We start from the raw sequence: 27,804 nt of genomic DNA on the forward strand, positions 1-27,804 counted from the left end.
AAACACGTGACCTGGCAACTCTCGATCAGTGGGAATACCGCCAGCTTCCTCATTCTTTTTCTTTTTCTTTTTCTTTTTGGGAGGTGTTAGTTTGTTGTTTGGAATACACAACACGCTTTCTGACAACCTCAGCGACACAGTAAGTAGTGCTCCTTCTACATTTGTGTTTATTTTCACACGACAAGTTCAAGTTGTTGTCATTCACTAAGTGTCTTGTTAGCCCACTGATGCTAATTTGATTCGCTAATGCTAACCCAGCCTTATTATTCCTCAAAAGTTGTCACGCTGTAACAAGTTTATTTCTTTCTTTTTTTCAAGCGTAAAACAACTCATAAATATTGTTCAGGTCCTTTTACTTGGGTCAAAAAATTGGTTCATTTTGTATAAAAAAACAAAACATGGATCGATCCATTTTTGATCAATAATTGGGTTGGTTACTTTTGACCCAACTGTTTTTAGAGTTTACTGTATAGTTAACAAAATCAAATAAAGAAACAAAAACTAAAATTGAATAAACATTTTCAAACAAAAATAATAATATCAAAAAGTTATAATGAAAACTAACAAACTAAAAAATATTTTAACGAATATACTGAAAATGTCATTTTTATCTTTGTCGATTAAAATAATTTCAGAGGTCAAACAGTTGTTTGGGAATTGTAGTTTACTTAATTATACAATGTTAGTGACCATTTGTTTTTATCTTACACTAAACAAATGCTCCAAACAAAAAAATAAACTAGCACTAATACTAAAACAAATAAAAACTACATATAAACAAAGCATTTTTGAAAAAATAAAAGCAAACAAACATTCTCTAAAACCTAATACTAACTGAATATAAAAAACAAAATAAAAAAAATAACTATAATGAAAAATCCTAAACTACTGTATTACAACCCTGGTAGACAATAGATTGTATGTTTCGTGAAATAGTCAATATATTTGACAAAGTCAAACGTTATTAGTAGTATAAAAGTAGTGTGTCTTAGAAAAAATACTCACGTAGAAGTGAAGGGTTTTACATCAAAACAATTTTGACATCCAAAGAGCAACTGAAGCAAACGCATGTCCACAATATGTTGTTGTTTTGTGCGGCGTAGGAGATTATTGCATGCCCAGCTGACGAAGAGATGTCAACGCAACTGGACTTCAAAATTGCAGGTCTGAAGAAGATGTCTCAGGTTTGTATTTGACGTCAGCCGCTAACAACATCTCTCTAGCGTCGCTAACGTTCCTCAAATGTAACCCAAAACATAGGATGTCAGCAATGAGATTGGGTCACTGGAAAGGCTGCGTGAAAATCTCAGCTTCATACACGGTATGGTATTTTTGAGACGCGGGCTGCGAGTAGATTTTAACGTGATGCTGTCCGTTTTTATTTGTGTGATCAGCCGAGCAGCGGCACACTCAGGACGTCGCGGGACAGGACAACTTCTGCGTGCGAACAAATCAGGTAATGCCGATCAATACTTTTCTCGTTTGTGCAAATTGTCCAGTTTCTCTTCGTTGGTCTCAAAATAATGTTCCATTCCCTTCAAATGTGGCTGCGCACTGTTTCCTATCCCAGCCGATTTTGCGGCAAAGAAGCAAGGGTACGCCTCAGATTGGTGGCCGGCCAATCACGTGGCTTGTTTTTACAAACATTGGAACTCACGACGATGAACACAATTGCTTAACCAATTGGGCAGATTTCTTGATAAGGGGGGGGGGGGGGGGGGCGGTCCCATCCCATGCAGATGAGCCACTACTCACCCCGCCTCCTTCTACTGCAGGAGCAAATGCGGAGTAAAGGCTTTTGTTGCCAAGGCAACGGGCAGTGGAGCTAAGTGGTGTGACTGACGACTACTTGCACAGAGAGTGTTAAAAAAAGAAAAGAAAAAAAAGAAAAGAAAAGAAAAACAAGCCCCCGTAAAAACAGTCACCCAATTAACCTTTTCAATTCCTTAACGCAAACCAGCCCTGGCATGTAAAAATCAAGGAAATACTAAATATAACGCCATGTTGCTTCTTCTTTTTTTTTTTTCTTCCAGATATTACTAAAGCAGATACATAGCATGTTAAAAATGGCAGAGGATGTTGTGCAGACGCTTACCACTGTGGAGTTGCCTAAGTGGAAGCGGAGGCAGCAGCGGGCCTGCATCGGAAGCCCCGACGACACCTGCTTGGACCGTCTGCAGAAGTGGTACCAAATAGTCCTTCATTTTAAAGAGAGATGTTTTTAGCCTCTCGCCTCAAACCTCCCATGAAAACACCCCTCCAGGCCGACAGCGGTGGGTGACCCCTAAAGCAGCCAAGCCAGCGTGAACTCTTAACTGAGTTTATTTGGTCCCACTCTAAATAGAGTAAAATTTACATTTGGGAGTGAAATAAAAATAGGAACAAAGCCACAACTGCAGGTTGGGAGATAACCGATATCTACTCCTTAAGCCACGCCACTCCTGCCGTGTGTTAGTAAAACAATGCTTTCGGTCTCCTTTTGGAGATAAACAAACAGCAGGAGTGGCATAGCTCAGGTGGTAGAGTGGCAGTCTCCCAAGCTGAAGGTCGTGAGTTCGTTCCTCAACCTTGGTGTCACTTCTTCTTTTTCTTTTCTTCTTTTTTCAAATAAACTGGTCAAATTTAGTCAAAATCTCTCCTTGCAAAATGTACTCAGAATTTCTGAGTAAAAAAATCTTTAATAGTTTTTTTCATGTGATCGGCAAATTCTCTTGTACACTATAAAAATACTTTGAGTAAAATTTACTCTGAATATTTCACCTCTCTTCCAAGTGTAAATTTTACTCTATTTAGAGTGGGACCAAATAAACTCCGTTTTGAGTCAAATTTACAGAATTTGCTATCCGTTTTTGGAAAAAAATGGATAGCAAAAAATGGCGGCAATGTGCTGTATATATTATGCTATCTAAATTCTTCTATTATTTGTTCTTATTTCAATGAAAGAATATCCCCGACCTGTTATTCAGACATATTGTAATTGTTTGAAATCATGAACTGAAAGCATAATATGCAGTGTGTGTGTGTGTGTGTGTGTGTGTGTGTGTGTGTGTGTGTGTGTGTGTGTGTGTGTGTGTGTGTGTGTGTGTGTGTGTGTGTGTGTGTGTGTGTGTGTGTGTGTGTGTGTGTGTGTGTGTGTGTGTGTGTGTGTGTGTGTGTGTGTGTGTGTGTGTGTGTGTGTGTGTGTGTGTGTGTGTGTGTGTGTGTGTGTGTGTGTGTGTGTGTGTGTGTTCGTTCGTGTTCCAGTTTCACAACTGTGGCCGTGGTGCTACAGCAAATCAACCATAATCTGACCAAGCTGCCGGAGCCCAACGGGAACGACAACCACGGCGGCGGCAATCCTGTTGCTGAAAGAAAAACCTACTGCCAGTCTTTGATGACTCAACTTCTGTCCAAGTACGACCGACACCTCTCGCTGTTGCATCGTTTTATTTTCAGCGTGACGATACTGATGCACCAAATCTCTCATTTCAGCGCTTTAGTGGTGGAAAAGCAACCGGTCATGTCAGATACGCCTCTGGTGCTCAGGACCAAGGTGAACTTCACTGCGGGACTCAGGTGAGAAGGCGCCATTTGTAAGCTCATAATGACGAGGATCGCAATATCGACAGGATTCCTTTCGATTCTCCTCCATTACACTTCGGCTGCTGAATATCTTTCAAAATGGGCTTGACTAGTCAGGGATAAAAGAATCACGGGTTTCTTTGCATGTGCCAATTGGATGTCAATACATTAAATATTATTTATTGTAAACTGCTGCTGAAAAAGACCTGGTGTGATTCTCCTTTTTTTTTTTCTTGTAAACGGTTTCATCCTTTTGTTTGTTTTTCAGTAGGGATAGACCGGCAATCGGCCTGGCCGATTATCTGCGCCAATATTGGGCATTTTGGAAAAAAGTCAATCTGAAACCATTTTAATCTCAGGGAACTTTTTTTTTTTTTTTCAATTCAGTTACATTTATAAGAGATGCTGCCGACCCTTGGAACCTTCTGAACCATTTGTTTTTGTTCGACATTAAAACAAAGAAATGCGAAAGTTTAAGATTTCAGGTTTTCTTCAATTTTTGAAAAAAGCATGTAAAAAAACTATAGAGGTATTTATTTAAGTTTCCGTTTAACTTTTTCAGATGTACTGATAACCTTAGGAGCAATTTAAAAGGATATATATTGTGTAAGATTAAAAAAGATAGTTAGACAAACTGTTCAATAAACATGCTTTAAGACATTACAACAAAGTCAAGTTTGGCATTTGTATATCACAAAAAAAAATGTTGACGGCAATATCGTTTTCCCCTCTTTTTACTGAAAATCAATATCGGCTCTAAATATCGACTTCCTTGATGACTAATAATCGGCATGTGTATCCACCCTGAAAAAAACCCATATCAGTCTATCTCTATTTTTCAGGTTCCTGGTCAATCTGCCAGAGTTCCGATGCCTGCTTAAAGTCAAACCCGTATTTGACAAGTAAGTCAAAGACGAGCACGGTTTTGAGGCCGCAAAGAGATCCATCCATCCGTTTTCCAAACCCAAAGTCTTATACTCTTTCTGTTTTTTTCTCTCTCTCTCTGACAAAAAGGGGCGTAGCTGAGAAAAATAAAATGAACGGGTAGGTAAATATTGTAGTGGAAGCAGTTTAGCTAGCTACTAAATGTAGCCTTTGACTGAGTCACATGTATTCTTCGTTCTTTCTTCTCATGTTGCAGCTTCCGCCACTTTGATTTCAGCGCGGATTCGAACAAGGTGCTCGACGTGGACATAACTGGCAATTGCTTGGTTGCCGAATTTGACGACTTGGTAAAGAAGATTGAAGCGGAACCTATTTTCTAGACAATACAGATTGAATAATAGCTAATCCTTATATCCTGTTTTTTCTTCCAGATAATCCTGGAAAGCAAAAAGAGAACTCTAGGATCAAATGGGGTAAGACATTACATGACACTTATTTGTTGGGCTCTTTTGGTGCTTGTTGTGGTTTGTGGGCGGGCCCAAGGCCCAAAATTCAGCTGTGAATTTACCCAAAATGGCTGCTTCAAACAAAAATGGCTGACTTCCATTCACACTCCGTATTTTGCCCTTGCCAGAGTTCATTGACTGTGACGGAAGAACTCCACGTCATAACATTTGTGACAGATTTTCTGCATGCTGGGCTGCACTGTCACATCGAGGTAAGTCGCAGATTCCAATTTGGAGAGAAAGATGACGATTGGTTCCTTCTACCTTTCCAGGCCAGCTCTCTGCCGGTCGTCGTCACATCCTCGGCCGCTCAGGTTCCCAACGCTTGGGCATCAGTCATGTGGTACAACATGTCCACCAGTCAACCAATGGTAATGAATGGTACTTGTCTTGTGTTCCAATACTTTTGAGACACTGAAAATGGAGATCCTCTGCATAATGAACGTATTCAATCGAACCGCTCAAATCCGCTGTTTATGGTGAGTAGGGATGGGTTCCCTTCACGTTTGAACCGGTACTGTTCCAATTCTCGGTACCTGGGAATCGATACCGGTACTTAATGGTACCAATTTTCTGTACTTTTGTTCTCTCGCTCTCTCTCACTCTCTCTTTTAATTTTAAATTTTTGTTATTTTATTTATTTGGGTGGTAATAAATGTCTCTCTCCTTTTTATTTTTTTTTATTTTATTTATTTGTGTGGTAATATATGTCTCTCTCTCTCTTTTTTCAAAAACATTTTTATTTTTTATATTTGGGTGGTACTGGTAATAAATGTTCATCATTGTTTATTTAACAGTAAAAACAATTTTACAATCAAATCAATTTAATTACTTTTGAAAATATAAAACTGGACAAATAACAAAGATTTAAAATGTGAAACAAATGAGCCAGAGAGGAATAGTAAAAATAAAAGGTCTAACATTTTACAATTACTGAATAATACACATAAATTAATATTGCAAAAAACAAAGTTCTGTGCAATGAACAACACAAGGAACAAAGTTAAAACAGTTATCTCCGTTTCTCGTGCGGTTGTTTTTCAAGAACGTAAAGCCAGCCGCGCAATGAGTTTGAAATATCGAACCCATCTGAGTCCGTAGTCCTGAGTACATAAACCAATACAGCTTTATCAACCTGTGGCCTCTAACTCGAGTCGGTGAACAGAAAGAACCGAATCTTCCCAATCTGCTATGTTCATGTTGATCCTGCGAATTGGAATCAGCGGACCCGATTAAAACCAAATCACGAATCCACAAACTCGAGTCCATGGACCACTTCAACCGCGTTATCCGAGTCTGCGGTGTTTCTGCTAAGATTGAGCTCATTGAGCCCAAAAATGCCAAGTAAAAAAAACATTTGTGTTTTTTGTTGTGTTCAGAACCTGCGCTTCTTTTTCAAGCCTCCTCCGCTGTCCTGGCTGGAGCTCTCGCAGGTTCTCAGCTGGCAGTTTTTGTCCGTCGGAAAACGGCCGCTCGACGAAAATCAAGTGGCCATGCTGAGAGACAAAATTGTTGGTAAGAGACAAACACACCCCCGACCTGGACAAATCCATCTGTAACGGCCCGGTGCCGGCTGACTTTGAAGCGAGGGTGCGGCAACGTACACTCTCGACTGGTCATCAGTCAACCGCAAGACACTTTATAGAGACACGCATCATCCGTCCGTCTCACCTTTTGCCCGCAGAAGATCCTGACGGCTTTGTCCACTGGGACTCGTTTTCCAAGGGAAACGTGTGGCTTTGGCTCAACGGAATCTTGAATCTCATCAAAAAGCACCTGGTCGATCTTTGGCGCGACGGGTAAATCCATTTTCCGCAAACAGTCAGTCAACTTTTTGATCAATAACTCCAAATGCTCTTGTTTTATTTATGGACTTATTTTTTTCAGGCTCATCATGGGCTTTGTGAGTCGAAAGAAAATTAAGGAGCTGTTGCAGGAGAAAAAGATGGGCACGTTCTTGCTCCGCTTCAGCGAAACCAACCAAAATGGCGCCATCTCCTTCAGCTGGGTGGATGACCATAACGGAGGTAAGAATTGCATTGGATAGCTGCAAAGACAGTTGAATCATTTCTATCTACTGCCATCTAGTGGAAGCACATTTAATTGTTCCGCCTGCCACTGTACGTCGCTGACATAGATAGATGAACAAAGAAAAAGATTATTTTTATTATTACATTATTTGTAAAGGTCGACCAGTATGGATTTTTTTTTTCAAAGCCTTTACCAATTCCGATAGTTTGCTGAATAAATTTACAGATTAATAATTTTTAAAAAATCATTTATTCATTCTTTCATTCATTCCAAAAAATGCTTATCTTAGTGAGTAAAAAAAAATTGATTTTGTCCTTTAACACTTAAAACAATAATGATGAACAAAAACAAAACATAAAAAAAAAAAATAATGATGTGAATTACGGGTCAAACGTTTAGCTGTTTCACACGACTTTGACCTTTTTTATTTGCTTAACTTTACAACATAGACAATCATCGGTAAGAATGGCAAATTATTTTCGGGGGGGATGTTGGAATGTCATTATCTTTGTTGTTATGTGTTTAAAAAAAATAAAAATAAAAAAGAGGATACAATTTTTTTTTTAATTCCCCCAAAAATGTGACTTTGTTTTTAAATGAACAAAACGTCATGCTATAAAATTATACTTTATAAAAACATAATAATAACAACATGATGAAACAGAATGCAAAGAATCAAGTCATGGCCAGTAAACACTCATCATTTTTAGCAGAGCATAAAGAATATATGCCAGTGAGTATTGCAATACCGTCGGTCTAATTTCCTCCACGGGATGAATCAAGTATCTGTCCATCGACTGTGGGGTCAATGCCACATCTTGTGACCTTAACAGCTCGCTTGTTAGCTTCAAACTGAAACGAGAAGCTAACCCTCGCTTGTCTCCATCTTCAGAAGTCCAAGTGCACTCGATTGAGCCCTACACGAAGTCGGAGCTGGCGACCACCCCGATGGCCAACGTGATTTCCGACTTCATCCGCACAGTTCATGGCAGCGTCACCCCCAATCCTCTGCTCTATTTGTACCCGGACGTGGACAGAGACGTTGCTTTCAAACGCTACTACATTTGCTCTGGTATATGCCGTTGAGACCATCTGATTGCTCAGCTTGTTTATTGACTCAATACAGGGTTGGGATGTTGCGATTTGGGAGGGACATTTTAGAGTGAACCTCAAATGCCCTCGAACCTTTACAGGTGAATAGGGCTGCTCGATTATGAAGAAAATATTCTCATCACGATTATTTTGGTTTGGCTACAAAACAAGAAAAGGTTTCAATGTAAAAAAAAATATGAAGACAAATACAATTCTTTGAATTCCTTTTGGATGAAACAAAATTTATTAAATTAGTTACAGTGTTCCCTCGTTTTCCGCTGAGGTTAGGTACCAAAAAATACCCGCAATAAATGAAATCCACGAAGTAGTTCGCTTTATTTTTTACATTTATTATAAATGTTTTAAGGCTCTAAAACCCCTCACCACACAGTTTATACACTTTTCTCATCGAGGCATTTCATTTTCTCACATTTCTCTCGTTTAAACGTTCTCAATGTTCAAACCTTGGCAAATTTTATAAAATAGGTACATTACTGTAAAAAATAAAATAAAATTGCATCCCAAAAATCCGCAAAACAATGAGGGGGCGAAAAGTGAACCGCGTTATATCGAGGGGACACTATTTTAACATTTAAAAAAGGTACAAATGTATAAATTAAAAAAACTCAAAACAACTCCATTAGTATTAATAATCTTCTATTTTTTTAACGATTACGCTGACTTTGTAATTGAAGAGTGAAAGAATTGAAATTGTAATTGCATTTCCTTAAAATTGCACAACCCTACAGGTGAACTTGATTTGACCGTCTCAAAACTTTTGTCCAACTGTTTCAGTACTTTTTCAAATTGGTCTTTAAAGAGTCCTCTTCATCTGTGCAGACAAGCAGACGCCTGCAAGTGCATCCGGTTATTTGCGACGAAAGTACATCAATGTGACAGAGTGAGTATGACCTCATGTGACCTTGTCAATGGACAGAAAGACAACTCGTGTGAATGGACAGAAAATATGTTTACTTTATGTGCCTCTAAAGGTTCAAAATGGTGGCCAATGTTTTCCTAATTGCTGTGAGGATTTATTTTTTTTTCTCTTCCCAGTTTGCCAACGTCTCCTCCTTCTCCACCACAAGATTTGCACATGGCGGACATGTTCCACTCGATGCCTGGCACGCTTGTGGGTTTCCATTCACTACATCCCACCACCCGACCCCCCCCCCCCACCCCTTTTTATTGTATTTTTTTTTGAAGAAGCCAAATTTCACCAATCATCTTGTTGCGTGTCTTCCCACAGGACGTATTTAACCCTCAGATGGATGTTTAAGATGTACCGGACCGCCTCTTCCCTGAGCAACATCAAGTTGGTGGCTTCGATTTCATCTGAAAATATTTGAGGCGAGATATTAATGGGTAATGTTACGTGGTTGCTTGGTGGCGTGTCCGCCGCGCGCATCGGCGGCAGTCCACGGTAACACCGTTTTACGGACGAGATATTTTCTTACTTTTTTTTTTTTTAATACCGCTGATATGGTGATGACATTACAGCAAAAAGTGCAAACTTTACAAGGGGGGGGTCAACCCAAAAGTGTTTTTCACAAGAATATGTTGTATGTTCTCTTACTAATCTAAACACTAATGAATGTTGCGTTTAGGCAGCAAAATGCACCCACTTTTATCCATCTCAGGGGGCGGCCATTTTGCGACTTGCTGTTAACTGAAAATGACATCACAGGTTGCGCACAATCACGACTCACTATCAGATAACAGGTGAATTGTTCCCTGAGCGATTCCCTCTTTCTCGAAAGGAAGCTCTCGTACTCATACTCGGTGTTGGCCCCACAGTAGAAAGGGGGGGGGGGCAACACTGGACAGCCCTCTCAAAAACAGATGGTTTCAACACGACTCTAAAAAGCTGTAGCTTAGCTTCTTTCTTTTTTTTCCATCCCTGCGGTATTATTTCAGAATAATTTTTGAGCAAAGCAAGCTGTTCAGGCAAACGTAAAATGCTGTCAAGGCAAATCTTGTGATGCGCAAGTAACATTGCTGGTCACCTAAAATGATGATTGGAGGTCAAAATCACATTTATTGTTGCAAATGACCCAATTTCATGTAAACGGTCCCCAAGTTAGCATTTATTTGCTACAAAACATATTTCTATATCTCTCTATGCCGGTGACGTATAGTGACAAGACAGAACAATCAAAAGATTTTCCACTCAATGGCAGAAGGTACAACAGAATCAAATCTTTGTGCTTAACTAAACATCTTACGCCGACTTATTAAGTTGAGGCAAGATCGTCGTTTTTCAGTCGACACACACTTTTTTTGTGACATTTCTGTTTGGTGGTGGACCGTGCAAGTTTTCTTGATTTCCTCATGTGATTCTTGTGTTTTCCTTGAATAAATGTCGGGAAACACGGCAATAGACAAAAGAGCAGCTCACTACATTTCTGTGCTTGCATTATTTTCTTAAATCAGATGGAGGGGAAACATCAGTTATTGTTATTGATGTGAAATGGAGGGTGTATGATGAGATATATATATATATATATATATATATATATATATAGGGTGTCAAATACACACAATTGGACTTCATTCGAGTGCTGAAAGGTGACTTGACATACAAGTGTGGTTATGGAATGAATTAATGTGTGTGTGTGTGTGTATATATATATATTTTTTTTTTTTCAGTTTGAGCTGCATATTAAGAGGGCGTGAGGAGTGACTTTCCATTTTGACACAATCATCACATAAAGATGGGAAATTGGGAGTCCTATTAATCCAAACTTTTTATCCAAGCACACTGGATCTGAGTCCCAGTGCACTGTGAACATGGAGTGTGTAGGGTCAAGGGTCATTGTGCTTGCTGATTTACCTTTTAGACTTTACTATTTTATATTTCTCTTCAAATGACACACACAATTTCCCCAAATCACTTCAGAACAAAAAATAAATAAATAAAGCTGTCGAACATCTTTAGTTGGTGTACATTTAAAAAAACGTCATACAATATCAGCGTCTATTGCAAGTGCAATTATTTTCCAAAATGTCATTAATCCATTTAGATTATTATTATTTTTTTCGAGTTTGGAAATTTGGTTTTAGAGTTCACAAAAGTTCAATTTGTGTACCAGCCAGCAGGGGTCACCGCCCTTTTTAAAACGGAGAGCTTCTGATTAATGCCAAGGGCTAGCAATTTGATACACATTTGTGAAATAACAAATGTGCTCAAATTTCCTTTAATTCAATGTAATTATTCAAAATGAATGATCATCAATGTGAAAACACTGATTATGATCATGAGTGGCATGATTTGAAAAGTTAGGAAACGAATGAATATCAAAATCAACACTTATTTCTACAGCTCTTAACATTTGCTTATGATCGCTTCCTAGGAAATCACAATGTGCCACCACTGGTGGTGACCCCTGCTGTACACAATGAACATTTGTTGAGTTATTTTTTTGCATTTTGGAAAAGAGCTCTTTAAGTCATACCGAAAAATATATTTCAAATACATTCTTCTTCGTGTGAGTTGATAAATAGGTTAGCACGCTCTAAAAACCGATACGGACACTTGCGCTCATCAAACGGCGGAATTCCAATAAACGTCTCCACAATAATACACTACAAATTCAGGAACACTTCCATTTCCACACAACCACGACGAGAGAACACACAACACTCCCCAAAACACGTACCAAACAATTTCCACTGAGATTATAGATAATATAGCGATTCAGGTTGCGTCAGGCTGCGTCTTTCCAGAGTAAAGATCCAAGACGCTAGCCTGAAAGTGAAGCGTCCAAACCGGACAACCGCAACGGCTGCCGCGACTACAGCAGACTGTCCAAACTCTTCTCTGCGCTCTCCTTGTCGCCCGAGTCGTCGGCCGAACGCTCTTTGTCGGCGTGCGGCTGCAGGATGGCCACCACGTCGTGGTGGCCAAAGTGCACGGCCTCGTCCATCGGCGTGTTCCCCCACCTGCGGGAAACATTAGTTGAGCACGCTAGTCGCTAATGGTTAAAAAGCAAAAAGCTAATAAAATCCATTGGGGTCGGTCATATAGACGAGCTTAACCGCAAATACGCTTCAGATGTTCTAGTAGGCTTTTCCTGACATTTTTGCAGCTGCATCTTTTTAGCCCAAGCCGCGGTATGTCAGTGGTCAGGTTTCCATCCAATTGTTTGGAATTTTTTTAAGCAAATTTAATGAAAATACGCAAAACGGACATGCGACTTATGCCCGTTTCCATCTATTCTTCTTTAGCGAATATTGAGAGGGGACTCCGCCGCTGTAGGTGGCGCTATATACACCATAGAGATGTAATCCACCCGTAATTTAAAAGAAAAAGAACAGGAAGCGAATGTGCCGTGCGATGTCATTTGAGTTCTAAGCGTAAATTTTTTTTTTTGCTAATTTTGGCCCTTTTTCTAATTCCTGCCGTTTCCATTCAGTTTTATTTTCGCATTTCTTGAAAATTCGAATAAAAATGGGTGGATGGAAACCCAACTAGATGTCAGTCAGGAGAGGGTGTGTAGACTTTTTCTACCCACTGTACTGCAAATACCCGCAGGCACCCACCTGTCTCGGGGAACTGGGTTGACCTTGCAGGCCTCCAGCAGGAAACGCGCCACCTCAATGTGACCTGTAAGCACAATTTCAGTCACAAGGACATCGATAAACTGTTTCCAAGCTTTTTCTTTGGCTTGTTGTTAGTTTTTTTTTGTTTTGTTTTTTTAAGCTAGCAGGTAAAATGCATGTGTGATAGGGTTTGTGTCCTTTCACTTTTTGCCCCCTGGTGGTGACAACAATGGGTCACAGCTTTATACAATTACGAATTTACAACATATGACATATATAAATTATATATATATAAAAAATTTCTAGAGGAATACTTGACTCATTGAGTCATTTTCAGCAGTAAAAGTTAATATTTTGTCCAGAATGAATTTGGTAAATTTTTCATGTACAATTAATACATTTGAAATCAAAATTTTCTACTTGCTGTCGATCAAAGACGACATCACACCTGCGCCGAGGAAGTCGGTAACGACCAATCATGACTCAGAAAGCAGGTGATGATGTCATGATTAGTTGTTACCTACTTCCTCGGCACAGGTGTGATGTCATCTTCAATCAACTGCAAGTGTAAAAATTTGATTTTAATAAGGTATCAATTGTATCCAAAATATTAACTTTTTATTGCTGAAAATGGCTCAATGAGTTGATTCCAGTAAGCTAACGTTGGATTAGCATGGCTAGCAAGCAGCAGCCAGTCCGGCCATCGGGAATATCTGGAGTTTCCTCAACGCCCGGTCCGACTTGCTCTAAAAAACAAATTAAAACCAACTGAATTTTAAAACACACAAAATCCAAAATAGTATTATTATGGTTTGGAAATGTGTGCTCTATAGGGTTTATGTCTGCTACACTTGCGTTTACACTGTCTAAGGCGATGTTACATCCTTTTCAGTGTCACTTTTGGTGAAAAAAACATCAGACGATTGTAAAAAAAAAAAATCTAATAGAAATCATGTATTTGTGTACGCTACCCTCAGCCGCAGCCACGTGGAGGGCCGTTCTGGAGTCGTAGTCCCTCTGCTCCATGTCCATCGACGACAAGGCAAACCTGCACGCAGACACTTGAGTTTTTGTGAAATATAACAAAACGGATGAAAGTTGCCAAGAAAATGAAATGATATACATTGCGACATGATTGCCCTCTTTTTAGGCTCTACCAGTTTCGTATATTATTTGATACTGCATTTATTGGGCAAATGATTCAAAAATAATGAGCAAAGACAAACTAGCAAAAATTTAATAAATCACAGTCAAAGGGTCATAAATTAGATATGCCACTTACAAGGAGGCCTTTGAAAATTTAAAAAAAAATCATTTTAAAACAATATAATACAAATTTAAAGGCAAAAAAAAAGTAAGTTTCATCAAAAATATAAATTTGACACAAGGGTAATTTAACCTCTAGATTTGTATCGCTTCAAAAATGTAGTTAAGTGTGAGTTTTCCAATCTTGATTTTTAAACATCAGATTTAGATTATTGTGGTGGATTTAACCCAGAGGGTATTAAAATCTAAAATTCTCAACTTTAGATTTATGTGGGTCAATTTGACCTCAAATTTAAATTCTTCTAAACTTTGGATTGTGAGTCAACTTGACCTGCTGAAGGGTTTCAACATTGAGATTTTTTTTAAACATACGGGTCAGTTTGACCCAGTGGATTTTAAAACCTAGATTTTTAAACTTTAGATGACACAGGCCAGTTTCACCCAAAGAGTTTTACATCTACATTTACCAGTTTTCAAAGGGTTTGTGTTTTGTTTTACTTAAAAAAAAAAAATGCACATCAACTTTTATATTCGTAAAGCATGCGGGTCAATTTGACCCACAGCCTAAAACGCAACCTAACGGGGCGGTATTTCAGACAAGCATGCATGCACACTGTGGATCACCTCCTCAATGCGGAGACGTCTCCTGTGTATGCGGCAAACAGCAAATTAATGACAGACTTGACCTGAAGACACAAACCAAACAATCACAATCGCTCATTTGCACCTTGCTCACTTTTTGTCCCACGTTGCTTCTTCCTCTCCTTTGGCCTGCTGGAAAAGCTCTTGAAAAACCACAATGATACCTTTACATGCGGCCCCCTCTCCAAGTGGCAAGCGCATACGTTCTGAAAAGTGGCGTTCTTGCTTTTTTGCTCTCCAACACCCGACATGGGTTTGATGACCACCTTGGCAACTAAGTTGCAGAAATATTAGTCATTTTTTTCACAGAGGATAAAGAATATATGAATTTGAATATTGTTCTATAATATTGCTTGTGTGTGTGTGTTGCCACAGCTTGTGTTCAAATAGTAGCGGTTTAAAGTATCTAATCTAGCGTTTTTGCATTGTGTATTAACATTTAACAACCCCCCCCCCGACCCCCCCAAAAAATCAACTGAAAGATGGGAGTGAAGTCTAAAAATGACCGTGTGAAGAGCTATAAGTTCTTTATTGAATTTTTACAACACTACACACACACACACACACATTATATATATGTATGTGTGTATATATATATATATATATATATATATATATATATATATATATATATATATATATATATATATATACATATATAGTCACAATGAAAGAAACAAAGGCATAACATGATGGAACAAGTTACAATTGAATTTTATGGAGACGTCATGTAGCAGTAGTTACACTCGTGGAATGACGAAAAGAAATTCAAAACAAAAAACAAACAAAACAATGATTAACTTGGAAATGGAGGGTTCCTTCATCAACAATTCCTGTTTTTTGTTTTGTTTTTTACATTTAAAAAAAATATATGGCATGATGCCATAATTGCAAAACCTTACATTTCCAACGTCATACAATTCATTATGTCCCAAGACACAAATCAAAACAAATAATAATGTGTACATTACAACTGTGATTTTACATAATTCATACAAATCATACAAAAAAATGTGCATGCAAACAGTGAGTATGACAAGTGGAGAAGCAAAACAAAGAATTCAAAAGCCTCAGGCTGCTGACTTTACGATTTACGGTTGAATCGACGATGCTGATTGGTGGCACTTATGCAGATTTTGTTAAGCCAATCAGGAAAATGTTCATGAGCAGTTTGCTGATTCGTTTAGCAAGTGATTTCAAGCAGCGGTTCTCAAACACGACGGGTCCACAAGCCCGAACTTGAGTTGTTGATGGCTCCACAAAAAAGACAAAAAATGGCCACCAAGAAAACTTCTCCAAATAACCCATTACTCCTCCCTACTTTAGCAAGAATCAATATTGGGTTTTCGAGGAAAATGGGGGGTTGGTGTGAAAATAATGCTGGGGGGGAAAAAAATATTGGCAAAAACACCCCAAATTACAAATTTTATATTAATATTGAAAAAAAATAAAATCTAAAAATATTGCTTTTTTTAAAACTATTTTTTAAACTAAAATGTTAAACAAATATTTAAAGAAAAACAAATCAGTGAATGATGCCAAACTGAACATGCATCATGTGTAAGTTGTAATATCACTATTCTCCACTAGTTGGCTCCACTTCCTCCCCTGGCTCGTACAAGTTTGAGAACCTCTGAATGAAAGGCCCCGTGCAATTCCCTCTCCCCTACCCGCAATTTAAAAGCAATCCGTTTTGAGGGGGCGGTCCTATTTCATGCAAACGCCCCACGTCACAATCCTGTAAAATCCAAAAGGGCTCGCTCAAAGACACATTTTCCGAAATAGGCAGCTCATAAAATCAGCCTTCCCTAATCCGTCCCCAGCAAAGTCGCATCAAAGGCTTTTTGAGTCATTTGTCCTGCAAAAAAAAACAAAAAACGTCCAAAACACCAACAATGGTCATGAACCACTAACAACTCCCCACGACCTCGTGACGGCGCTAAAGCGCGGCAGCTTCGCCTGCTGAACTGTTAAGTCAAGTAAAAACCAGCGAGGTCACGTCGACGACATACAAAAGTATAGCCAGTCCCAGTAGTGACATTGAGGTCGACATTATACACACGTGAGTGAGGAATAATACTAACTTGAGGCAAGACTAGAAAACGTGTGGCTGTCGTGGAACTAAAAATGAGATGTTGTCCTTAAAGGAGACAAATACCAAGGATGTATATCGCAAGTGCTTCATGAGGCGTCATCCAATTTCCATTATGTCCCCTTTAAAAAAAACCTTCTCAAGAGTTCAGCAGCTTTTTGAGAACTTTGCCTGACAATATTGAAGCGGGTAATACATGCCAAGGTCACTTATTGAGATGACCCTTCTTCCTAGTCAACTGTCAATCACAGACTGACTAAAGTGCGCCATTTTACGCACACGACAATCCAACATCCCCCGAAAGATTTGTGAACATTGTCAGCTTGAACACTCCCTTTTCTTGTTTCTGTTTCTTTGGTACAGCAAAAATGTTCCCAAATCACTGTAGCCCGCCAACCATAAAATAATTAAATAAATCACACTTTTTAGCCCCATATGTCACTGGCTGATCAATATTAATATACATTTTATTTTATACTTATATACTCCGTGTGTACTGAAATATATAGACAAAAAAAGTCAGTAGATATATATATTTTTTTTTTACTATCGGTCAATTTGACCTGCAAAGTAACAGGAGGGTTAAAAGACACCCTGTTTGTATATAAGATAGCTCGTCCATCCATTTTGTTACGTGACCATGACGGCACGAGCTAAGCTAGCAGTTAGCACTGGTGTGCAGAACCCGACCAGGACCAGGGACTGACTGAATCCAGAATGTGAGAAACGGATCAGCAAAGACGTTTTAACATCTTTCTTGAGCCGTCAAAAAATGCTGCAAACGAATCGAAAAGGATCACTGGGCGGCCATTTTGTCTGCTTTCACGCAGGACCAAAACTATTTTGAGAGTGGAGGTAGACTGCAGGGCTCAGAACACTTCAGAACACAAATCAAGATATACTTTTAAGTTCTACGTGTGAATTTTTCATTTCTAATGTTTCTAATTATAATTAACCTTTTTATTTAAAACACATTTTTGGAAATTTAACATACGGTGGAACCGCTCTATTCACCGGAAATAACAAAAAACACATAGAAGCGACGCCCATCATAATGTTATTGGGGGGAAAAAAGGGATGTATTTGTTTTTAATCTTCATGAATATGTGCATTACTAATATCAATTATTTAATTTCTTGTAATAAATAACGTTCAAAATAAATTTTAATTCATTCGTGTTTTTTAAAATAAATTCAGCGGTTATTTGCTCAAAAAAAATGTTATTAATATAAATGTCAAATTATACTTTTCTAGTTTTATTTTACAGTTACAATATATTAACCAATGGTTTAATGAGGTATATGAATAAAAAATTTAACAATTTGATTGGAAAGATGGATAAATACTGTAATAGCCAATCAATAAAATACATACAAATGTGTGTATGTATGCATTCTTTTTGTTTTGTCATTTACACCCAATCAATTAACCAATCATTTCATGAGGTAAATATATATATATATATATATATATATATATATTTTTTAAGAATCAATTTGACCTCCGCAATTGCAACATGACAGATACTCGAGGCCTCCTGATAATGAAAATGCTCAGCCATAAGTCGTGCACAGACACGCACGCACACGCACGCGCGCGCGCACACGCTTTCGGTGTCAGCTGGCATCCAGTGTTTTATACTGCAAGTTAGAAGGTCGTACACACACTAAGGCAGCTAGCGGGTCAGGAAGACAAAATAAAGACGGTGTAACAAATCCCATACGTCCATCGCAAACAAGACAGCAGCAGCAGTAATTGCTTCACAAGCAATAAATAGTCGTCCAACTGATTTGAGGGTAACAATCGTTCTATGCTACGTCGTCGTCTACGTCTGTCGTCACTACTCGTTGACGCTGTCCATCCTATAGACTACAGTGGTGGAGGTGTCCTGGTGCGATTCGGTGGCCGAGACTTTTTTCCAAAGGGGGGCTTTCAGAGCGAGCTCCTGTCGGAGGCTCTCATAGTCCATGGGTCCGAAGAATTGCTGCTGTGTCAATTCAAACGAATAAGAAAGACGTTAAGTAACATTGCGCAATGCAAGGACCACTTGTCACGTCGAAACAACGCGGAACATTTTTCTCTTTCATATTAAAGCCCCGCCCCTCGATTTGGGGTGATATTTTTCAGGAATTTAAAATGTGTCTTACTCACAGAATTTTATCAATGAAAAAGCCAAGTGAATATTTTGACAATGTACGGGTATTTACAGTATAGCGTGTGTCCCGTGTCTGTAGCGTGCTTTAAAACATTAAAAAAAGAAAGAAATTCCCTTAACGTGAAAGTCGACCTTAAACATTTCTTGACAATATGATGTTATATGTGACCTCACGAGTCTAAACGTGACATTACGTTTGTGGCATACGAGTTAAGCGGCACAATCCAGCCGTTTTTATCCATCTCTGAAGGCGGCCATTTTGCCACTTGCTGTCGACTGAAGATGACATCAACGTTGCTCAGAGAAACGAGCAATCACAGCGCACAGTTTTCAGAAGCTGCGCTGTGATTGGCTGTGATGTCATCTTCGGTCGACCGCAAGTGGCAAAATGGCCGCTTAATTTATATTCCACGGAATACCATATTTAGACCAGTGGGTCTGCATAGAATATATTATTGTCCCCAAAAAGCAGGTTGACTCGCCCTTTTAAGTACAATACACCCAACCTGCGCACACTCGCAGTCACACACACACACACACGCGCGCGCACACACGCACGCCGACGTTGCGCATCCTTACCCGCTGTTCTCCTCCCTCTCGGCGAGGATCGTGCTTTTTCGCAAAGTGCCTCAAGTTGTCGTAATTGTGGAAATTAAAAAGTTCCACCAGGTCCTGCGAAGCAAATGAGACATTTGAGATTTGACAACTTATTTCTTTTGCGTTTGCCAGCGATGACGCGCCAATGTGGAATCTGGGCTCGCTTCCCAGACTCGCGCACACGCGCATTGCGTTAGTTACTCGGTGACTTGACAAATAGGATTAGTCGAGTGCCAAGCGCACGGTGGAACATTTCCAACTAGTACAAAATGTCATGAGGGTTTATTATTATTATTATTATTATTTAACCGACACTCGTATACGCCGCCATTGTCAATCGCAGGCCATACATCAACTTCGGACGTATTTTTTGAAAGTATTTGACTTGCTTCTTTCTCATCATATTACAACAACTTTCATCTTGTAAATATACCAAGTTAAACCTAAAAAGAGAGCCTAATATTATCATTTGGTAATTACAGCACCGTACCTGATTCGGAGCAGTTGCGCTTCATATTGTGAGCAACAACAACAAAAATCTTAAAATTTAGAATAACTTTTGAAAAATAAATGATTTCAATGTAAATAAAATAGTCATCTATTTTCTAAAGTCACAACCGAAGGATGAAAGGTTGCCGACACCCGGATTAGTGGCACCGGGTCCGAATGATTGAAAATAGGGCTGTCCGACGTGTCCGCGTATGTAAAGCATGCCTGCGGTGAGCCAAACTCCAAAGTAACACAGACGCCGCACAGGCAGCAATCAAAGTCAACTGACACGAACACGCGTTGCTGTTTCTTAAAATAGGAAAAGTGGACGTGAGGCGAGTATAATTCCGGTCCGACTTGTGAGCTCCGTACCGTGCAGAACTGGATCCCTCTGACCGAGTTCCCCAGCTTGTCCAAGGGTGGCGACCAGCACATGATGCCCATCACGTTGGGCACCACCAGCAGGATCCCCCCCGACACGCCCGACTTGGCCGGCAGACCCACCTAACGAGCAAAAAAAACAAGCAAGGAGAAGAATAAAATCGCGTACACAAAATCTCCACTTGAGATACACAACGTGGTCGTTTTCGTGGCCTCGCCGTTTCCCACGTTCAACACAGCTGATTCATATTCAAGCTCATCCGCAAGGTCCAGCAGGAGCCTGATGATGATCCTGATCACTGAATCAGGTGTGTTGGAGTAGAGACTCTTCTTTTGACCCACAACACAACCTAATCCAAGCCAAACCAAAATCTTCCCACATGGCACCCACACAACTCCCCTCCAATTTTAATACACCACACAACTTGTGGGGGGGGGGGGGGGGGGGGGCTTGTGGGGGTGCCATCGGTTGGGGGCCGCAGTATAGAGCAGTGCTGCGGTCCCCTGTCCGTGTCGGTGGAGGCTGGTGTCCGCGGATCTCACGCGGCTTCGTCTGTCCTTCCTTCCTTTTCTCGGTCGCTCCTTTGGTCTCTTGAGGCCTCCCTGATTTTATGTTTTTTGGATTTGTTGGGGTCTGGATGTTTCTTGGGCTGGGGAGGAGTTCTGGTGGGGGGTGTCTGGTCGGTGCTGGATTTCACCTTCCTTGGTTTTCTTCGGTCCCCTCGGGTCTCCTGGTGTTCGGTTTAGGTGAACGGTATGAGATTTTTTCTAATAGGTTTTCTGGTGAGCTAACAAATACACGCACGCACGCACGCACAAAAAATAATAATAAAAATATATATATATAAACAAAAAAAAAATAATAATAATAATAAAAGAGCAATGATGATGACATTTCCGAATGAACAATACTGAGCTCTTTAAAAAAAAATAATAATAAATAAATAAAATAAAATAAAAAATCTTCCCACATGAATCCTCCGACACTCCTTTGCACTTACATGGAAGGCAAACTGCCCGGAGAAGTCGTACATGCCGCAGGAGTGCATGAGGCTCAGCGTGTTCCTCACGGCCTCGGGGCTGAGAACGCGCTCGCCCGTGATGGGGCAGATGCCGCCGTTGGCCAGCGTGGCCGCCATCACGCTGGCGCTCTCGCAGTTCACCTCGATGGAGCACAGCTGATGATTAAAAAAAAAAAAAAAAAAACAACAACGCCTGAGATGTAATGGTAGCAACATTTTTATTTCGCGATGATTGGAGAAAGATTTATTATGGCAATTGCTGATCTGGCATTCGAACTATTGAGTCTTAAAAGAGCCCCCAAAAAGTTTGACTTTATTTGAGTCGTATTTGGTTTAAATCCCGCGGTGGTTATGTTCAATAAAAAAATATAAGCCTAGAACAAAAAAAAAAAAAAAAAAAAGGTTTCATGACTTGAGTTATAAGTCAAGCAGCCCTCATCCCAAAAAAGGCGAAGACCCACCTGGAAGTAGAGGTCCAGCACAGACGTCATGTCTGTCCCCTCGGGAAAACACTGCGATGGGGGGAAAAAAATGGGGCTTTAGACAAAAGCGGTGCAGAAGACGTACGCGAGTGTTCATATTGTTGATTCATGCTTTCGACAAAGTGCCGCACGTTATGAAATGAGGCCACAAACCTTTTTTTCTTTCATGTAGTAGCCGATGGCAAAGTTCCTGTCTCCTGACTCGCGCTCCGACTGGAATCTGTGACACAAACACAGCCCTGCCGTTACTTGTCTTTGAATTGAGCGTGTGTGCGTGCGTGCGTGCGCGCGTGTGTGTGCGCGTGTATAATATATAACATGTGATGCCAGTGCCCATCCCTGGTGCGGGTCCCGCATGTGTACGGTTGCGGCCTTAATGCAGTCGCGTGACCATGTTGCAACCCGAACCCCCCCCCCCCGGTCTGCAGTTGAGCACGATTGCTGCCGCATTGCAAACCATCATAAATCATGCACATGAAGACATGAGCACATTTTCAATGTGTAAGGGTCTTTTTTTTTTCCCTAATGACTTTTTCTACAACATTTATTCTCTTTCTAAGAGTTGGAGTTTATTCCAGCTGACTTTGGGCCAAGTGAAATGTGGGCATGAACATTTTTCAGTGACTTACGTGGCATTGTTGAAACCGACGTATTCGTTTCCCGCCATGTCCTTCAAGAAGTTCATGACCTGAAGGCAAAAGTGGATTTTTTTTTTTTTTAAACTTGTTAGTCCATTTCTAAACCTTGACTTGGCATGTGCTAATAATACTTACATAGTCAAATTTTTCCGCGTTACCTTCACCTTGCTGAGGGGAAAAAAAAAAAAAAAAAAGTTTTTTTAAGTGTCGTTCTTCCCACCAGGCGTAAAATTGTTACAGTCAAATGAGAACACTACAGCAGAATACTAAAGAATGAGCAGATATGAATAGATGTTTCAAAAAAATCACATAGTAATTGCTATGAGTTAAAAGAGAATGGCTACAGATTGAAGTAGTTTGCAGTTGCATGGAGATTTAGTAAATGTGTGTTATGTACCAGTTAATAACAAACAAATACGTACAAATTCAAATGACAATACATGGAATTGAGTACAAAAAGGCTTATGTTTCTTTCTTGGCTATACCAAAAACATTGTCAATGTGACCAGCTGCATGCTTATTTATTTAAAATACATCAATGTTTGTTTTATTAAACAAATTAAATAAATGAATAAGATTAAATTAATTACTTAATTAAAAATAATTAAATTTGACATTATATATACATAAATAAATTTATATATAAATATATATATATATATATATATATATATATATATATATATTTATATATATATATAAATATAAATATAAATATATATATATATATATATATATATATATATATATATATATATATATATATATATATATATATATATAAAACATTTGAACAATATTATTAATTTTTAGGAGGGTTAAAAGCACAGCCCCTGACTGTCTTGCAATGTTTGCAGTTGGAGTGTGACGCACAGCTTTGCATTTTTGTACTGCAAGCTATCGCCGTGCAGATGTTGGTGTCTTTTGTTTAAACTGAATGTCAACTAATGTGAATGTTGGTGAATACATGTCAAATCTTCTGACCCCGTTTTTGGTAGATTTGAACACACATCGCCTTTTTCAGATGCTGCCTATTACCACCTCGAGAACATTGCACAAAGTATAAAATGGACATGCATATATATATATATATATATATATATATACACAAAGTATTTATAGTGCTGTAACACAAAACATTCTTTTTTTTTCTTCTTCATTTTACAGATTACACGTTTAAAGTGGCCGATTTGTCCAAATATGAATGACAAGTTTTATTTTTTACGTCCTACACTTAACTGTGCAAAAGAAATCGAAAACAAAGATACACGGATGAAGAGTCACTACATAGGATTTCTACAGGCTGATTGGAGAAGATAAGGAAAAAGGGGAGGGGGAGAGGGATTGAGGGGTTGGGGGAAGGAGGGGGGCAAGGGGGGGGTAGTGCGAGGAGAAAGATATGGAAAAGGAAGAAAAAATTACCAACGTCATTTGACCTGCAGCAGCAGTCATTATTTCCCACAGTTCCTAAGTCTGGAAAATATGCAACATACAAAAACAGCAACAGTAGGTAGCCTTCAAGCACCACGGAACACTTTGAGGTGGGGGTGGGGGGTCGGGTGGGGGGGCATACAGCCATGGCAAACATCCCATAGTTTTCCCCCAATCAAATAAAAGCTTACAGGGCAAACTGGCCGGCAGCTTGTTTTTTGCTAAAAAAAAACAACAACTTGCCTCGCAGAGCGGATTCTTGACTTGAGTTGAGTTTGGCGAGAGCTCCTTTTTTTTTTTTACCCATTCATATATTTTATGCTCATACTATGATGGTAGCCATTTGTTTTTAAGAGTAATATTGGAAAACTATATATTAAAACTATAATGAAGTATTTTTGGGGTCATACTCAATTTAAATTGCTTAGCACCTTGCGATTCGATCCGTATCACAATTCGATTTTTTTACCAATTCATCCCGATACGAAACTACAAGTCGATTATTGTCAAATTTCAAATATTAAGACGTAATGGTCCATTAATATAACGTGTGTGCGTGTGAAAGGGATGAGCAGAAAGCCGCAAGTCGACGTGTGCACTTTCAACACCCGACATTGGCTTTGCCTGCCCGTTTGTGTTAAAAGGCAATCGTTGCTGCCCAACAAACGAACAGTTATCAACATCCATCACAACGTTCCACAGATTATTAAACCCTACAAAACTTTTTGTTGAACGTACCACAAATTGCACAACTCCAGGCAGTGACAATAATCCCAATGTGAAACCTTACATCATTGCTTAGTTAATTTTTTTTCGAATGTGGTTGTTTGGGCAGACACGGCGGGACGCGGTGTGTAAACCCGGAATGAGGTTGTCTTTTCGACGAGGGCAAGTTGACACTGGCAAGGGTTCGTGATCCAATCTGTGCGTTTACCCTGCGCTGGCGTTGGCAGGTATTTGATACGGATGGGATTTTTATCCCCATTTGGGAAGAGGCCTGATTGTGATGTCAGGATATCCCGGTCCATGTGTTTTTGTTTTTTTTTGTCTCTTGACCTTGCTTCTAAAATTAAGCTACGAGAACAAAAAAATCTAAATTGTGAAAAAAAAAATTATCAGCACAACATGACGTCATAGTGGAGGAGGGTTGGAAGGAACACGGTCCGATGATTCGTTTGGATGTATGGCGCAGCAACACGGCAGCGCTGTTTACAGCAAAGAGTTTCAAGGAACCATTTAAAAGCATCATAGTTGTTTTTATAGATATGATTTAAGTCTTTTTAAACTCCATTTTTTTTTAACATTGATACCAAGTGACGTGAGAAAAAAAGTAGCGTCTTGCTTTTTTACCTTTATCAGGGAAGTACAAACAATAGCGCCGGCGTTCACCATCGGGTTGTGGGGCTTATCTGCAAAACAACAAGAGCTCAGTTAATATGTGGCATGAAGGCAAATTGCGAACACGCCCCTTTGAAGTGTGCGCGTTTGTAAACAACGTGCCGTACGATGCAAAGCGCGCTCGTGAAGAACATCCTCGTTTGTTTTGCAGTTAATCATTTGTCAGCGCAAAAAGTGACGGCGCCGTGCCAAACAATGCGGTTTGGCCGGTCCCTCGTCAAGCATGTTACGGCAGGAACTCTTTATATTACCTTCAGTTCCTCAACTGCACGATTGACATGATGACATTGCGCAACAGTGCTGACAAAATTCCTGTCACATGACATTCTGACCCCCCCCCTCAAAAAAAAAACTCAGAATGAAGACATGGAGGTATTTCGTCTAACAACACACCCTACGTACAAAATGAAGCCCGGAAATTATCTCCATGTTATTAGAAAGGAAGGAAAAAAAATGGTTTTCAGGAGCATTCGAGCCTCATCGATTCAAGGTCAAAGGTCAAATCTGCCCACCGTCTTCATCCAGAAAGAGCTTGTTGAAACGCAGGCCGCTGGGCTCCTTCCCGATGAAACTGTGCACGTAGTCGCTGCCGTGGTTGTGCACGGCCACGGCGTACTTCAGCGGCTTGACGCATGACTGCAGGCAGAAGGGGACCCGGGTGTCGCCCACCGTGTGTCTACGGCGCACAAAAAATAATTCACAGTCAGCTCAGCGGCGCCACGATTGGCAACAACGCACAACAGCAGCCGCCGCAATCCCCATCTGTCGATATAACGGCTTCCGATTTGGGGCGAGCAGGAGATTGTCAACGTACGAGCACTGGAGTTGGCCCAAAATGTCTGCTGCTCGACACTTCAATTCAAAATCAAACCAAACAAAATGGCTGACACCCTTGTTTACTTTGGGGCGTGACACTTGAGACTTTTTTTTTGTGTGTCCTGGTATGATAATTGGTGACATTTTTTTTCAAAATGTTCACTTCTTGTTCCATTTTGTGCCCTCGTTTCTTGAGACTTTTTTTGTTTTGATAAAACTTGTCCGCCCAATTTTGTGTTGATCGGCGAAACGGGTAGCTAATCATGGCCGCTTCAAACCAGACCCAAAATACTGAAGATACACAAACTTGCAAAAAACTGGTGAGTAGGGCCCGACCAATGAATTGCCCTCCAAACACCGGCCAAAACAATCGCTTTATTGGGCCAAATGGCCGATTATTTTCCCCTTAACGTTATCATCGGAGAAAACCGAAGTTTCTGATGCTGTGAAATGCCCTGAATGCACCATTTTGTTTGCGTAGCGTATGTTATTCTGTTGTTCTTTAAGCTAATCTAATGACGTCCCAGTTGGAGTTAACTGTAAAACTAAACACACAACGCTAAGAATTACATTCAATGTATATTTAAATACAAAACATATATGCTTCCTTTTTAAAACATCACTAGCCTAGCCTAGCGCTAATGCTAATGCTAAAAGGGAAAGGAGGATCCCATTCAATTGCTAACAAGAAGTTAGCATGGACTGTTTTTCCTTCAAGTAACGACGCAAAGGCACAGATTCTTCCCAATGTGTGAAAAACAAGTTATTTTAATAGAATTCAATCGCAACGCTCTTCTGCACTCGCTTTAAGTGTGAACACCATGGATGCATTCAATATGTACGAGGGTCATTCAATAAATAAGGTGAATTTTTCGGTCTAAGGACTTCGAATACAGATAGACGCTTACTTCTTTTTTTTTTTAAATATATATTTCTGTTTGAGTTGTTTTTCACATGGATTTAATTTCTTTTGCAGATTGAAGAAAAGCTTTGAGAGTTTTGGTGATTGACAAAGATGGCCGACCAAGAAGCACGCTCCAGGATTTGAACAGCGGGTCAGTTATCCAGTTTTTGGTTGCTGAAAGGGTCATCCCCCTTACAGTCCAGACCTTCAGACTTTCACCTGTTTGATCCCCCTGAAAACGTGTTGTGAGCGACTGCTGAGACATCAGTCCAAAGATGTTTACGCTGCGGGAATACGGACGCTTGTGCACAAAAGTGTGCGACAGTGCTGGGAGACGACGTTGGAAAAAAAAAAAGAAGTAAGCTTCAATCTGTATGAGAAGTCTTTATCCTGAAAAAATCCACCTTGTATAATGAATGAGCCTCGTATTTTTAAATAATCGGCATTTTTTTCCTGTCAAAAATCGGTATCAAAAAATGCGTATCGGTCGGTTAGGCACGTTGACGACATACTGGGCAAATCCTGTCACGTTACAACTTTCATGGATTCTTAATATTCTGGCAAAAGTCGACAAATAATAAAAATGGAAGTGAACGGCAATGACCCGGCTCGTTTAGTACCAGTTTATCTTTATGACTTCTGCTCTTTCACTTCACACGGCACAGAACACGATGTTCCAAACAACTGTTGCGACACCCGCTAAGAGCATTCATTTCATTTCATATTTTCAACTTCCCAAAGCAAAGTAACCTGTGAGGAAGACAACGATGAACCTCACCTCTGGCCATCCACCGTGCACAGCGAGACAGCCCACATGTCCGGACTGAATTTGGCAAGTTGAGGAATGTAGTCGGCGACCTGAAAAGGAGTAAAG

At 39.8% G+C, this 27,804-nt stretch overlaps 2 protein-coding genes across 7 annotated transcripts in view; one reads left to right on the forward strand and one right to left on the reverse strand.

Moving 5' to 3' along the window:
• Positions 1-27,530, forward strand: LOC147165020 (signal transducer and activator of transcription 1-alpha/beta-like). Of its 3 annotated transcripts, none has more exons than XR_015096649.1 (21): positions 1-139; positions 1,104-1,184; positions 1,261-1,321; positions 1,395-1,456; positions 2,034-2,185; positions 3,244-3,393; positions 3,472-3,555; positions 4,404-4,463; positions 4,576-4,605; positions 4,703-4,793; positions 4,878-4,919; positions 5,081-5,164; positions 5,225-5,323; positions 6,332-6,467; positions 6,637-6,751; positions 6,840-6,979; positions 7,876-8,055; positions 8,916-8,976; positions 9,132-9,207; positions 9,325-9,425; positions 27,003-27,530. XR_015096649.1 is itself a non-coding variant. In XM_086090834.1 (21 exons), exons 2-20 carry the CDS (start codon positions 1,134-1,136, stop codon positions 9,352-9,354), a joined length of 1,704 nt encoding a protein of 567 aa, XP_085946960.1. In that variant the 5' UTR covers positions 1-139; positions 1,104-1,133; the 3' UTR covers positions 9,355-9,390; positions 27,003-27,530. The 3 variants fall into 3 exon arrangements, 2 of the variants coding, with proteins under 2 accessions (XP_085946960.1, XP_085946959.1); XM_086090834.1 differs by having other exon boundaries at positions 9,325-9,390; XM_086090833.1 differs by lacking the exon at positions 27,003-27,530 and having other exon boundaries at positions 9,325-11,100.
• Positions 8,405-27,804, reverse strand: part of LOC147165021 (glutaminase kidney isoform, mitochondrial-like) — a 27,605-nt gene continuing 8,205 nt past the window's right edge. Inside the window, exons 5-18 of one of the 4 annotated variants that reach the window (XM_086090829.1) lie at positions 27,709-27,788; positions 25,723-25,886; positions 25,163-25,221; positions 22,517-22,549; positions 22,373-22,431; positions 21,897-21,963; positions 21,723-21,773; positions 21,241-21,417; positions 20,231-20,362; positions 19,352-19,444; positions 14,508-14,569; positions 13,589-13,665; positions 12,618-12,681; positions 8,405-12,017 (exon numbers count right to left, since the gene is read on the reverse strand). In XM_086090829.1, coding sequence (XP_085946955.1) covers positions 11,870-12,017; positions 12,618-12,681; positions 13,589-13,665; positions 14,508-14,569; positions 19,352-19,444; positions 20,231-20,362; positions 21,241-21,417; positions 21,723-21,773; positions 21,897-21,963; positions 22,373-22,431; positions 22,517-22,549; positions 25,163-25,221; positions 25,723-25,886; positions 27,709-27,788 — 1,266 coding nt within the window. In that variant the 3' untranslated portion in view covers positions 8,405-11,869. Of the gene's footprint in view, positions 12,018-12,617; positions 12,682-13,588; positions 13,666-14,507; positions 14,570-15,223; positions 18,605-19,351; positions 19,445-20,230; positions 20,363-20,699; positions 20,971-21,240; positions 21,418-21,722; positions 21,774-21,896; positions 21,964-22,372; positions 22,432-22,516; positions 22,550-25,162; positions 25,222-25,722; positions 25,887-27,708; positions 27,789-27,804 lie in introns of those variants that run through there. The other 3 variants (XM_086090831.1, XM_086090830.1, XM_086090832.1) reach the window with 3 other exon arrangements.

Source organism: Leptonotus elevatus, chromosome 12 (genome assembly GCF_054856555.1).
Source record: "Leptonotus elevatus isolate MCC_2025b chromosome 12, RoL_Lele_1.0, whole genome shotgun sequence".
Taxonomy (NCBI): domain Eukaryota; kingdom Metazoa; phylum Chordata; class Actinopteri; order Syngnathiformes; family Syngnathidae; genus Leptonotus; species Leptonotus elevatus.